We start from the raw sequence: 15638 nt of genomic DNA on the forward strand, positions 1-15638 counted from the left end.
TACTACCTAACCTGACCTTTTCTGCCTCTAACATCTACTAGGAATTGTAGTCTTACATCTTTTGGATTGAATGGTTAAATAGCAGAATAAAAATCGAGAATTTTTTTGTGCAAATGCAGAAGCTACCAAAAAGCCAATAAAAAATGTTCTACATGTAACAACCACTTGGTAAATTTGACCAATGTGCTCAAAATCCCCTTGAAATAATGAAAAGTCCAAAAATCACAGAATATATTAAATAATTAAAGGAAAATCACGTTCAGAAAAATACGAGCAATGGTGAAAACCTTTGAGATTTTCAGCTTTTAAAGAAAATGTCTTTTAAACTATTAACTTGAATTTACTGGGTTAAATTCAGGTTTTGTCATGTTAAGATATAAAAAGAAAGAGACCTCCCACTCCATGTAGCCATGAGCTTGCTCTGCACACAATCACCAAAACTATCCAAAAAGATGACTTAAGTAAATGTTTTATGGAAGTTTAAAACTAACAAACAAAAATCCCAAAATATATGAAAAAAAAACAAAAAAAACCAAAAAAACCAGAAACTAACTTTTCTTGATTAAAATAGTTTTACTGTATTTTTAGAAGAAATTATTAGACTGTTCTGATTATTAATTCTTAATGATCATTCAGACAAAGTGATGATGTATCCTGGAGATGCTGTACACCAACTTCTTGCCAGATACAAACTGCTTCTAAAACATTTCAGACCAGTTTAGAAACATCCAGAACACTAACACAACACAGGAGCGCACTAATTTTATAACAGTTTAGAAAGCAGCACCTTTACTATGTTATCAGTTCTCTGTTGTACCACTTGGCTTTTGCTCTGCTCTATCAGTACAAAAGGAATTTTAATTCATGGAAACGTAACTGCAGTATGGTTAGCCATATGTAAAACAAATGGATTTCCCATACTGCAATAAACTGATTAACAAATCAAATTTTTAAGTATTTACAAGTATTCTCCTAAAAATTCTGTTGCCTATCTGGGGTCCTAAGATAAACAGAAGACCAAGTCTTTCACTTCCTGAAGGCAGAATATTATTTTTTTACCATTATTATATAGTGGCATTAATAATCACAAATGAACTCAATAGCTAAGAAAATTAAAGCTATACTCTAATTCTACACAGTGGCTAATGATGAATTTTTTTTTGCTTGAAATATCACTGCTGAAAATAATCCCTAAAAAATAAAATAACTTACTTCAGACCACATTATAACAATGTCTAAAACACTTAGCAATTGGTAGTCTATTCATATTTACATCCTACTTTAAGTACAGAGATAGCACAAGACAACACATCCACTGCATTCTTACCAGTAACTATTCTTGGTCTTTCTTGGCATTCTTGTAAGAGGTGGATCCAGGCAACCAAGATGATAATGAAGTTTACAAGTATCACACAGTAGCAGTAGGTGTTGATCATGGTTCTTCTTGCAAATTCCACAACTTTTAATGTAGGTAGTAGAAAAGCATTGTAACTACATTTGAAATCCTAAGGAATAAATGATACATCCCAGCACATTCCCCAGTTTCAATACAATCATGTGGCCACTTCATTTTGAATGCATCATTTAAATGCATAATTACTTTTCAAGGAGATTCTACCTCTACATAGTAAAGCATAAAAGACATCTAATATAGACAACAAAATTACTTTCTCTATTTTTTTGAGGACTTCTAACCAGTGAATAATCACTTGATACTTCAATAAAATGTACCAGTGGCAAATGGAAAAAAAATACTACCTGGGCCATCCAAATGCTTAAATAGAAGATTATGCAGCTATTATGAGGCTTAACAGTCACATGCTCATTTTAATAATGTAAGCACACTGAAATAAGTCTGTGCTGCTATTATGTTGGGCAATGTATCAACTCAGAAGAAATTACACTTCCTTTTTATTATCACTATTATTTTATAGCAATTGAAATTTTAATTATTTCAAAGAGATCATGTGCTCATTGATTCTGTTACAAAACGGGAGAAACTAAATGACTGGATTTGAAACAAACAGAACTGTTAAAGCAGAACTATTTTTTGTTTGTATATACATCTAAATTGCCAAATCCTCATTCCACTGCCATGCTTTCAAGATTTCTCCCTCTCAGCACTAGGACTAACTTTTGCTTGTACAACCCATCTTTTTCATTTAGCCTGCTAGCTGGGCAAGATACTGCCCACTTGGTGTGGCTGAAGGCCTGGCTGCTGCTCTCTAGAGAAGCAACAGACCACGCCGCTTCACAGATGGTGGCAAAAGAAGATGATCCAAGATGATATGTATATTTTGCACAGTCATGCTCTGCGACCCTAGTACTGGGCTTAGTTAAAACCCAGTTGGTAGCTTCTGAACTTAAAGAAGAGGTGAAAAGGTGGAACAAGGACAGAATAAGTGAATACCTTTAATTTTCTTGTGAGTTAATAGAAAGAGAAGTAGGGACATTTAAAATACAAGACATCCCAAAGGTCTGCCATGGGCAGAAGGAAAAAATTCTTATATGACAAATGTTTTATGCACCAGCCACTGTGACTAAACAGCATCATCACTGTTTGCAAAATTGTCAACACAGACAACTGCATTCAAAAGATGAGATGACCAGTTAAAAATTTTCACATCACAGAGACAAAAGATCTCTCTATTTCAGTGTTGTGGTTCGAGGCTTGGGGGAGGCGGGACAGGTGATTTCTAGGACCCTGAGGGTCCCAGGGGGGGGAGTGATTATTCCCTCCCCCTTCCTGCCCACACTCTATAGAAGAGGCAGGAGATGGGTGCTCCAGTGCGGGAGAGCACAGTGGGGCTGCACCCACACGATTCCGAGCAACCCTGCGCCATCTGAGATCAGGTTTGGTATAGCTTGTATCTACTTTGTTTTCCCCCATCTTTGTGTATGTATATATATATTTAATTCCCTTCTTGCTTTCTGTTCCCTGTTAAATAATATACTTTATTTTTATTAACTTCCAATCGGTGCAAAGCCTCTCTTACTCCTGACTTCCCTTGTTTTTCTTTCCATCTGGGGAAACTAAGGGATAGGGAGTGGAAGCACAAATTCTGCTCCGTGGGGTCCTGCCCTGAGCCCTTAAACAGAGACATTAAGCTGTGAAGAGTTACCTTTGTCTTTAAAACACTGTTGTCAAACTAGTAAAAAAACCTTCAAAGCTTACTGATGTGTGCTAAGGTGAAATATTGTCTACTATTCAACTTAGCCTTCAGAAGAAAAATATATAAACAACTCTGAAGCACTTTGTTAATCAAAATTGAACCAATTTTCTCTTAACACTTTTGTGAAAATTGTAGCTTACTGAATACTGTCTCTAATCTGTCAAGACTTCATTACTTGCCTATAAAGTACAGCTGGAAGTGCAGATGTCTTTTGTGTTCCTCCTTCCTTTTTACTTGGTTTCCTTTCCTTTGGAGCACGTAAAATTGCTGGTATGTTCAATTTCTATTGGATTTGAACAAATGCAGTACAACATGAATCTTGAGACTTTTAAAGAATACCACTCCAATCTCAATGCATGAAATACAAGACTCAAGTTATGAGAGTGAATTGCTTAGCTAGCTATTTTACAGACAAGAGTAACTACAGATGTTTATCTCCGCACAATTTTGCAATATAAAGTGATATTATACTAATTTTTTTTCAAATCAGTAAATAAAGCACACATTGAAATACTAGCTTTTCATTTTTTTCTTCAAGCTTCAAAGAGAGGGATGGACAAAGATGCATTTGCCTAGGCAGCTGAAACAAGAGAAGGCAAATACACAAAACTGACAGAAGGATACTGAGGTAGTTTATTTTCCCCAACATGTTTGCTACACTGGTGCTCAATAGGTTAATTATAAAAATTATCTTATTGGACCAAGTCCTCCACAAAGCAGATGAGATTCTCTTTGGGTTTCTACTAATCTGCAGTATGCTAGCTTCTCAGACAGCAACCATCTATCAAAGTCATTTCTCAGCAGCCCCATGGGTCTGCACCTGTTCAATCAACTGGAAAAAAAAAATGTCATGCAAGCTGTGTAAATGAATTCTACTCGACTTTACGTTTGGTTTTTTTTTCCTAAATTTAGTCATATTTGCATGAGAAAATGTATTTGTGAATACTTACTCAAAGCCATCTTAAAAAGAGGGTTAAACATTACCTTGATTCAACAGAAACATTGTGTGAGAATCCTTTTTTGCAAGTAGGAAAGATAGGCACACAAATAAAACTACAAAAAGCTAGAATATCTTAAGCACCACCACGGCATAAAGAAAGAGTAAGCTTCATTTTCTGAACAGCAGCACAAACTCATCAGTACTAAAGGGCACAACAAAATTGTGACCTAATAGTAAGTCTGCATTTTCACAGTGGAATTTCTTCAATCTTCCTTAAAACTTTTCATTGGAAATCACTTCAAGCTCTCTCTCTCTGAGATCTAAAATGTGCATTTAATCACTCTGACATAAGACATGTATTAAAACACGGCAAGAATCTACACTTCTCTCTTTTCTGCATCTGTATCAATGAGAACAGAGGTAATTGCTGGCAATAGGAAGCAATCCAAACCTTCTCTTCTAGGTATTTGCATTCATTTGACCAAAATACTCTGCTCTGTCCAGTTAAAAACACACATACTGTAGTTTTAAAAATTAGTATCTTATAAAAGCCATGAAGAGGTGCAATATAATTTGAAGCCTAAGTAACTAAAGACAATGTGGAGACAAAAATGGCAGGATTAACTCATGCTTCATGTTCATGTTCATCACAAATGACAGGTCAATCAGTTCTACCAAATGAAGGAATTTTGCAAATATTTTTTCAAAAAAAATAGAATTTTGAAAAAAAAAAAAAAAAATCCAAATTCTTGGAAAACCAGGTCTATTAAGAACTATAAAGAGGAGGAAAAAAAATATCCTCAACCAACCTGTCCAATGATTCTACCCAGTAGAGCCCAGATGCTTTGACCTTCATTTCGCAGTTTTCCATTCATATTTTGTAGCTCTTCCAAGGACTCACACAGCTGATAAGTTAAAGAAAAATATCATCAGGAATAAAAATCCATTAGGATTTATTAATTATTCAACCCCTTACCTATCTAAGGTGCGTTACTTTATTGTAAGATTAAAAAAGACAATGGAATTCCTGTCAATATAGCTGAGACCAGCGCAATTATTCAGCAATTTAACAGAACTAAGATGAAAACCTGGGCAGCCCTGTTTTGTAAGAAAGATCTGAAGTATTTCAGCATAAAAATAAGGCTTCATTGAAGTCTATTAGAAAGCACAACTAAAATATATCAATAATCTTTTATGCATTGTCCATACTACTTCAGCAGCCAGATTCTAACAAGTAACCATGTAGACCTTTAATTCATTTATATTACCTTACCAAAGAACACTCACTCTCAAACGAAAAGATATTTATTAAAGGATGTAAGCAATTTTTTTTTTTTCCTTCTTCTGGAAATAACTGTTAAGTACCACCCAACATGTACAACCTATTCATTTCATTAAAAGCCCCATGCACAATCTCCTTCACTTTTCTCATCTTTGGGCAATTCACAAGGACCTCCTGTTTCATTTCATTATGTTCTCATTTAAAGCACACACCCAACAGTTTAAGAATAGCAACACTGCTTTTTGTCACCACTAACCATCACTTGATAAGTTGCTGAATCCAGCAAGAATTGCAGCATGTCACTGTCACAAAAAAAAAAAAAAAAGTATTTCTCTTCCACTCAAAAATATTTAAAGATTAAAATAAATAAAAAAATTAGTAGAAATTCAACTAAAGCACAAAATGCTTTTTGAACCATTATGATGAGTTAATAAAAATTATGTTGGTAACATTTTGGGGGAGTGATATCATCTTTTATGGGCCCCAAATTTCCTATACTCAAACAAAACACACAGAGGCCACTATGGATATATGAATACTGATTACTTCAGCCTGAAAAATTAGCCAAGTCGTTAAATCTAAGATGAACAATATTAGAGACTTGGAGCTGACATAAATAAACAATACTTCCAACAATCCTACATTCCCAATTACCAAGTTGAGACTGAAGCAGAGAATCAAGCAGGCTCAGAAGGAACCTAAGAACTACACACAACCAAAACAAACAAACAAAAAACCAGAGAGAGGCGAGGGTGAGGTGGTCAAACTCTGTTGCCTCAAAGTCTCAAATGAAAAGCATGAAAAAAAAGAAGGGCCTTAAGACACAGTTGACTCATAACAGGGACCTGTCTGTCAATTTGTCCATATTTCTTACTGGAACTCTCAGGGCAGTCAGTGAAAAAAATCATGACCAGCCAATATATGACATTTTTGAAGTTGATTCTACCTGTATGGGGGGGATGGACCTCAGAATATTTTTTTTAAAAAGCAGAAATATCTTTTTTTTAGTATTACTTTTCAAGATACAGTTCACATCTTTCCAAGTCATTTTGTTTGGAAAGCAAAATGCTATCGAAGTTAACAGCAGCAATACTAAAACAGTACAATAGTTTATTATCACCATTTCTTCACCTTATTATACTCGACATGAAGCTTTTCTTGCTCATTTTCTAATTTATCCTTTATGTTCTTCTGTTCAGCCATATTCTCCTGGATTTGAATCATGCGCATATTTCTCTCTATTGAAAAGAAAATTGCATTATTTCCTGTTCTTGGCTACATTTTCAAGTTTTATGCACTGAAAAAAGTGAAGCAATGAATAGCATAGAACCATAAAACACAAAACCACAAAACTATAGCCTATAGATTTATTAGAGAGATTGAGTACTTTGAACAGTCATAATATTTATATTCTGCTACATAAACAGTTTAGTTATTTAAATGGTGTGCTTTGATCAGCCATCTACTGAACATCCCCAAAGTCATTCTATGTGGAATAGCAATGGAAGAAAATGTTAAGGGGAAAAAAAAAAAAGTCAAAGGTACATAAGCTTCCACTCCTTTCTTAACAAAGACAGTTTAGCCCCCTGTTTACCTTTGAAAGATTTTCTTCCTTTCTGAAATGTTCGTGTTTTTTTTTTTTTAAAAAAAACTTTCTGTGTAAGTAGAGAAATCAAGCAACAATACAACTGACTTAAAATGAACTCATCTGTTAAAAACAAGTATATTTAAATTAAAAAAAAAAAAACAAAAAAACAAAAAAGCGCACACACACACAAAACCAAACCAAACCAAACCAAACCCAAACACCAATCAGCTAGCCAGCACAGTACAAATACAGGAAAGTGGTTAAGTTTTCATTGAGAAAATATGAAATTTTCATCCTTACCAAGGTAGTAATTCACAAAATCAGCAGTAAGAGCTGGTTGTTTATGTTTTCTTCTTCCATCGACACTGGAACTAGTATCCGAAGTATCCACAGGAAAAATGTCTGTACTAATTCCCATTAACTCGGCCTTGCGCATAAGCTTCCGTATGGCTGAAGCACTGCTAGTAAGTGGTCGTGGTAGCTTCTCCCTGGGCACCCAGGCCTGTGGTCTTGTGGTGCGGGCCAGCTCTGCCTTGGCGCGATACTGCTGCAGCCTGGCATTGATTCGAGCCTGCAATAAAGAATTCCACAAATAAAAAACGTAAGGGACCAAATCAAAATTTGTTTTGAATTATATCCTTTTGGAACACATCTGTGTTTTACTGTCATTTTAAAAGCTGCATGATACAATCAATGCCATTTTCATTCTGGAACGCTGTAAGCCAAGAAATAGCCACTGACACAGGCATTTGATTTTACTTCAAAATGCATACACAACATTCTCCTTTCATTCTTTTTTGGAGGTATGCACAGGTTTTTTGATGAGATTTCCCTGCAAATGAAAGTAACACAAATGATTGCTGGTTTTCAGACAATCCCTTCTATTAATGATAATTTGATGGGACTGTGAAAACTCACTACTGAGAAAAGTCTTCGCTGACCTATCAAAAATACATTCATATACACTGTAAAGTTGTACCTACGTGAGTAAAGTTCATGAAGAGCATTTTTTTCTGTATTTGACATCATTTCATAGGAACTCCTTTCTCAATACAATATCCCTTTATAAATGTTAAACTAGCTGATTCTGATGGGCCAAAAACACAACCCAAACAAAAATGAAGTAGGCAAGAGAAGCTCACAATATATATTGTTAATGACATCTGAATATTTGTAACCATCCAGGAGACTCAGCCCAGAAGATCAAGTTGTTACTGACAGTTGGAAAACACTGTCTTGCATGAACTCTACGTAGTGGCAATCCTGGCAGAAAATGGCATCAATGTACTAACCTTCAGAGGAAAAGGTCCAGCTGACTATCAGTTAGAAGATGTTTACTTGCCTGCAGAAAGAAGAAACTAAACTAATCCAGCTGCCCCACCATATGGTATGAGATACTCCTGAGATAAAAGCAAACGTGCATATATATATATACACATTATAGTTAAGGAACATCTCAGATTACAAACAGAATCTTGGAGGTATTATTACAGTGTAATACCTTACTAAGTCTTGAACAACCAGCAAGAAATGGAACATGTGTGGCTTGCTGGCCAGCTCTGACTCCAAGGGCTTTTTTCTTGAACGGAAAGTAGTAAGCAACACATCCACCTACAGCCAACAGCTACTGCCTCATTTCATTCTCCACTGGAATGACCAAGAATGGTTTATAGCTTCCTCAGCTAAGATGCTTCTTTACTGATCACATGCTCAGTTTTGAAACCCTTGGGGTTATTTAAGACATCACAGAACTGTACACACAGAGCCGTATTCCAGAGGGCAGATTAAAATGACTAATGTCTAAATGGAATCCTGAACTCAAGTTACTTGGATTTAAGCTGTTTTCAAGAACACGCTTTACTCAAGAAATGTACATTTCCTTTATTGATATAAAAAAGTAGAACATCCATGTAGAACATTTTCCAACAAATAACCTTTTTTTTTTTCTTCTTCAAAAGTGTGTCTCAAATATCCACTTTCACAATACCAGACAGATTATTTGTACAACTGCATACTTATTTATGTTAGCTCAATGTTTCCAAACCTTACTTAAAGCTGCAAGCTCTCCTGGAAGTAAGCTTTGTATGTACACATATATTTTTATATATATATATAAAAATAAAAATGCATATACATACGTTTACTTCTTAATCTTTTTTTCCAAATTAAGCTATCTCAAGATTCTTTTTTCTCAGACAAAATCCTGAATTAACAAAGATAGCTGAAGGTTGGTTGGACTTAATGATCTTGAAGGTCTCTTCCAACCTAAAGGATTCTATGATTCTAAGGTTGAGTTTACTGGTGGGATTTTAACTTCGTCCTGGAGACAGCACACAGTAAGGTAAGGTGTGAAGTCATAAGTACTTTGTGTCAACTCCTCAGTCAGACATTTCTAGTATGCATTAAGTACCCCTTCACAGAAACCACTCACAGACAAAAAATTACTTCATAAAATCCCAATACATAAAACTGGACATGGAAATGCACTCCTCAAGCTTCCAATCTGTTTCATCCATGTAAAGTTGGGCACACACACAATACTAATGCAAATTCATACAATACCAGAGCCATCAATACTGAAATATTTAGTTTTACAATATGTAGACAAGTTATTAAATTGGTATCAAGGTGCCTATGACCATGTCAAGTAACTCCCGTCTACAGTTTTCAGCATTCATTCCTTCAGTTTCCAAACATTTAATCCAAATAATTTAGATTAAAAAAAAAAATTTGCAGGGTCTTGGTTTGGAATAAAGAGGAGGAAGAGAGGGAAATGCTGGGGACTTGTCAACATTATCAGTGCTGTATAACAAATGCTTGAAAATAGAGCTAGTAAGCCCTGTTGAACACAAACTTATTTTGCACAACCAGCAGTTACCATTATGTTGGGTAGTATTCATATTATTGTGATTTCTCCATTACTTAAGTGCATTTCACATAATTTAGAGCTGAGCGTATTCAGCAAGAATGATGTAACAAGTTTTAAATCAAGCTACACAAAGCTCAATAACCCATAAAAATACTTTATTCAGAAATCTTCTATATCTGATATAGTTTGCTCATATTAATTTTCAACTGCACAGGTTATTTAAAATTAACGTTCTCCTATTCAAAGATCTTGGAAGAACTATGGTATGACATTTTTATGTAAATTAAGTTTGATGATATGAAAATTTATTTTCTGACCATTATACTACAGTTCTCCCTTCAGAAAACAAGCAGTAATTTCTCTCCCATAACTGCCTTCCATTCTTTATAGCATCTGCCACTCCCTACAACAAATTAGTCAGGATTCACTCAGATAACAAGCTGCTCTTCTAAACAGGTATGATTTTTTCATAGAATGCAATTCAGCCTAAGCAGCGAAAGCAAAGTATGCCATAAATTCCTCAGAACCAGAAAAAAAAAAAAAAAAAATACACACATTAAAACATATCAAAGCACATAGATCCCCTCAGGAGGACTGAAACCTTTCTTTCAATAAGACATTTATCAGTTGACCCACTGAACAGGAATGTAGGCATTGCCTAAGATTTTCAGATAACTCCCACTCGCCAAGAGCAAGTCAGTTTCTCTACTTACATATTTTTTTTTCCTACAAAATCTTTACTATGAAAAAACCCAGAACACAGACTTCTACTGAGGCCTGCAAAAAGTGAAAAGGATGTAGCAAGAAAAAACTTAAGGCCAACTAGACTCTTCTGCCAAGTTCAACAACTTGGTAAAGTAAATATTATATTTTTACTGAACGAGGACATAGAAATATGCCTAACTTATTGTCTGGCTGTCATTTTTTGTTAAGGATTGTGAAGAAATAATTGTTCAGAATCTACACATTACAATGAAAATGTAATTGCTAACTTCATGCCACAAAGTAAGATTTTTCGCTTCAGACAAGCATAGATATCCACATTTGATAATGTTTATCGAGAATTGTTCTTGAGAGACTAAAACCTAAAAATCATTCACTACTTTGTGCAATGACCATGCACATTTCATTTCCTACTTTAAAAATAATTCCCCATCCTCTTCATTTCCTTCTTGTTTAACAAGGATGATGAATACAGACATATTTGTACCATGAATACAATACCTGAGCTTCTGGGGAGAGCTGTTTTTCTCTTTCCTGCAAAGACATTTTACAGTAAGATTGTAATGCCAGGTAGTTCTTCCGTTTCCATTTTCTGTCTAACCTGTCTGCGTGCTGTTTACAATAAGCAAAAAAAGGGTCAGCTATATCCTGTTTCAGAGAAAACAAAGGGAAAGGAACAAAAAATAAAGTAAGACATACAAGTCCAAAAGGCTCTGAAAAAGCACAAACATTCTAGCATTCACACGTTCAAATGGACATGTTTTAAAGAACAATACGTATTATGTTCCTAAATTAATTTTATCATGTTGATGTAAATCACCATATAAATTGTTTTTTCATTGTGTGACCCTAAACATCTTTAAACACATTCACTATTTAATGCTCTACCTTTCAAACTCATTCTCATAAAAATCAGAAGAAACTCCTAAGTATAAATCCCTTTAACATATGATATGTATTGTTAATTTCCTCTTGCTTCACTGTGTCTTTTGCATTATATCTTAACAAGAGAGTAACAATTCTGCATAATACAAAAGACAATATATTTGAGTTTCTCAAAAGACTTTCCGAATGGTTTTGGCGGCTATAATCCCACATGATTTATCATCTCTCAGAGCGTGTTTTTTTCCATTTTTTATTCTTTGCTCCATCAGTTCTGCACATTATGAGGGCCATAAGGTTACAGCGATTTTTAACACTTGCAAACCTTGGAAGCAGACTACAAATATCTGAGTCATAAGGAGACAGGGTCTGAGAAGTACATTTCTTTGCCAGTATACTTTAGAAAGTGTAGAAACATCACAAATCTACAGACTAAGAAGAAAACCTTAAAGCAGTCTCCCTTCATAAAGTAAAACAAAAATAAGTAAATAATTTGCACATCAAATATTCTTTTACTCCATCTATAAAATAGAGGCCAATAAAATCTACACAAGCTTTCCTTAGAAACATGTTTTGATTTAGATTTTCAGTGTTTGACAAATTGTTTCCAAAAATGAGCAGCACCCTAAAATTAGGTTGTGAGCGCCTTTGATTAAAAATATTATTGTTACAGTAAACATGTAGCAAAATGCCTATTTATCAAGCTCACTGAAGAAAATGTTTTGTGATTCCTTTAAAAATCACTTAGTGGTCCACTGTGTTGAGAAACAAAGTGCCAGTGTCAATACTGCAAGTTATGCTTGTTTGTGTGTTACCTGTGGTACCTCCTAAGGCAATAAGAAGTTAAACTGTACAGCTATGAACATGACAGGCTTAATCAAAATTATACATATCAGGAATCGGCAATCCAACAGTACTCATACCGCAAAAATGAATTTGAAAGTAGAAGTTTCAAATCTAAAATGCATTAATCATATTACAGGGAGAAAACTGGCAAGAACAGATATTAAATAGTTATCAGCGGATTATAAATGTTTGCTTTCATCCTGATTCCTAAGATTAATGTTCTCACAAGGGAAGTCATATACCTGTATTGCAATTTGAAGAAAATACTGGAAAATAGGCATGAAAAGACTGTTAGAAATGTAGTTAATTTCTCAAGACAATCCTATTTTATATGAAACAGAAATTATTATACTACAAAAAGAGGTAGGTAAGTATGTTAACCTAGGAGAAGTTCAAGAATTAGAGTTAGAATTCATGTCTGTATTGAGTGATGGTCTGTTAAGCCAACTTCTGTGTTACTCTTCTCTATCCCCTTTTCTGGGCCATGTGAAAGGGTGCTCAGAGTTGGACAATTTGGTGAACAGCACCCTCCCCAGATAGTACTTTTATTGGGCCTATGTCTTGCTACTGGTTTACAAAAACTCTTCTCAGTGTTAGCGAGCTAAAAAGGTACAATTTCAGGTAGTCTTCACAAGCTTTCAATACAACCCTTTTATTCTATCCTTCCCATAGCTACCTCTTCTGCTGCTGCTTCTGAGAGGAGGCCTTCCTTCTGAGCGCAGGTCACATGGAAGTAAGCTCTGCACATCCCAGCATCACAACTAATGCATACACCCGTTCTGGCAAAACGAGGATCTTCACAAAAACTGCATTCCTTCATAAAGAACAGCATACAACACCACAGTAAATAAATTGTGCATTCTGCGCAATATTGATGATTTATATCTTATATACAAAAAAATCAAACATGTAGCTTTACTCTTGTGCAGTACAGAAATCAAGTATGCTACTGACAGTTGACACTACTTAAACTTCACACCTTCCCAACACACGCTATGGATTTTGTTTTCAACGAGCAATGGAAAAGTGCTTAACCAATCAAAACAGCATGTTGGATGAATTTCTGTGTGAATCTCCATGTCTTGCATTCCCTTTTGGAGCAACAACTAAATACCACGCAAACAATTCACACACGATTAATTATACAAGTATGGTATCATAAACAACATTATAGCAAACGTTCAACTATTCAACAAGTTCAGAGGACAAACAAAAACAGCAGTGCTCTGGATGACTGAAAACCATAGATAATTCCACAGATGTCCTTTGATAAACAATGACTGAGGAACACATGCATGACAAGGCAAAAAAGAACTATTCAAGAATCATAAATATCAGTAAAGCAGGTTGTGATTCACTTTACTGCACTATGGCTTCAGCTACTTGTTCTAGGCACAGCTGTTTGCAACAGAGCAAACTGACATCCCCTAGTGTGACCTGGAAAAAAAAAAACAACTTATTTTTTAGCAGACCAATTCTTCAGTCTGTTTAACCACCAATTCACACCAAACTGCTGTGCCAGCAAACTAGAGCAATGAGCACATAGGTAGGAACAAGCAAATGGGAACATAGAATGCTTAAGCAGTGCTGCTATCCAGTGCATAAAGATCTAAAATGATACAGGGGTGCATTTCTTAATGTCTCACACACCAAATACAGAGTGACGCTGGATATCACCTCCAGAAAATATCTCCATGCAGAAAGTTAAACAACAGAAAGGAATGGCAAAGAAAACTCAGTGACTGACAACTCCAAAAACACTGCATACACTACACTAGAAGGGCACCTTTGAGCTGTGTAACAGCAACACATAATAGATAAGAAACGAAGTGCAAAAGATTGTATTAAACTGGTTTTGCAGGGGGAAATTTAACTAAGCTGTAACTTCTACACTTGCTACACAAAACAGACTCTGCAAGAGTCATGAGACTTGTGCAACTTAATTACACCTTATTAATGTAAGAAAATACACCCAAATTCTTAGCCCTGCTCCTATACACCACTCATGCTAATAAAATAAACAAATGAGTGATTAATTGCAACAACACCCTGTAGAGTTTTGGGACCTCACTCTTTTTTTTCCTTTATACAAAAATTTCTAAACACTGCTGAATGTCTTAGCAGGCCCATGCTGAAAATGTGCTCTTGATACAGTTGCTGCACACAGGTATTCTGGAATGTTTTGGTTTATTTTATATATTATACGTTTGTTTTGTTTTGTTTTGTTTTAATTTACTGCATATTTAAATTGAGTATTTTACCTGACATTCCAGAAAATGAAACTGACTATGCACAAATGAAGCAGCAGTACAGCCACCTTCCCTAACATGACCCCGATAGATATGGCTTCTCCACACTGTCTCCATTAGCTACAGAAACAGTATTTAACATATTACTGACCACTGTCCTCTGCCCAAGCCATTTTAATTTTAGAGCTACTTTTCTGTTCAAGTTGAGGGCTCCATGTTGTTGTGGATTTTTTTAAATACGGCTTTGCAGCAACCTTTCTGTATGCGTACTAGCTTGTATTTGCATAGAGCCTAAAATAATTCTTAGAGTATGTACATCTGTCACTTCCTTAATCAACCTAACCTTCCATTCCTCCATTTTGTATCCCATAAACCTTCTCCACTTTCCCTTCACGGTTTGGCAACCTGCCACTAACTGACTTTAAAAGAAAGTAAAGTAAGTACCTGTGTAAGAATATAGGGGAAATTAGAGGGAAATAGTGACAGAAATTATGGACAACAGTAGTAAGGAAAATAGAAAGAGGGAAAAGCGAAGATGTAAGAACCATGATGAAGATGAACAAACTGCATCTCTTTTTTAGTTGTAATCCTCACTGCAACTGCTATAAACAATAAAAAAAAAAATTTGGGAAGATGTATTTTATTTTATGTAAAAATGTAAAATAAAACTACTTTTTGGCAGTACATCTCTTCTAAACTTACCTTGGCTCCATACTTTGAATAATTCATTTCGGTAAGCGTTACTGGCCGCAGTTTGTCGATATCTCCAAATGCCACTCCTGGAACATAGAGGGCACAAACAATATGGACCCACCTAAAACAGCAGATAAAATTAGGTTATTGTTATCAACAGTTTGATCCTACATTATACTCACCATTTGCAAATTTAAAAGTGCCTTCTAAATGTTAAGGATGCTACAAGAAATGTGTTTGAAGGAAAGTACATTAGAAGCAGGGAGAGAATGTGTATTTGGATTTCACCAGCACACACTGAACCATGCAGTAAGGCTTTTCAAAGCCCCTGGGATTGCTCTGCTGGTGTGGATCAAGCCCTGGGCTATCATAGAATCATTTAGGTGGGAAGGG

General features: G+C 35.3%; 1 protein-coding gene across 1 annotated transcript in view; it reads right to left on the minus strand.

The window, feature by feature from the left end:
• The window catches only part of PHF14 (PHD finger protein 14), a gene marked incomplete at its 5' end in the record, with an annotated part of 30956 nt that extends 15590 nt beyond the window's left edge, over positions 1-15366 (minus strand). The window contains 8 exons of the mRNA XM_008946131.1: positions 1328-1459; positions 3353-3456; positions 4923-5018; positions 6527-6633; positions 7284-7554; positions 11077-11223; positions 12980-13117; positions 15255-15366. Coding sequence (XP_008944379.1) covers positions 1328-1459; positions 3353-3456; positions 4923-5018; positions 6527-6633; positions 7284-7554; positions 11077-11223; positions 12980-13117; positions 15255-15366 — 1107 coding nt within the window. The remainder of the gene's footprint in view (positions 1-1327; positions 1460-3352; positions 3457-4922; positions 5019-6526; positions 6634-7283; positions 7555-11076; positions 11224-12979; positions 13118-15254) is intronic.
• Positions 15367-15638: the final 272 nt, after the last annotated feature.

Source organism: Merops nubicus, unplaced genomic scaffold (genome assembly GCF_000691845.1).
Source record: "Merops nubicus isolate BGI_N331 unplaced genomic scaffold, ASM69184v1 scaffold17130, whole genome shotgun sequence".
Taxonomy (NCBI): Eukaryota; Metazoa; Chordata; class Aves; order Coraciiformes; family Meropidae; genus Merops; species Merops nubicus.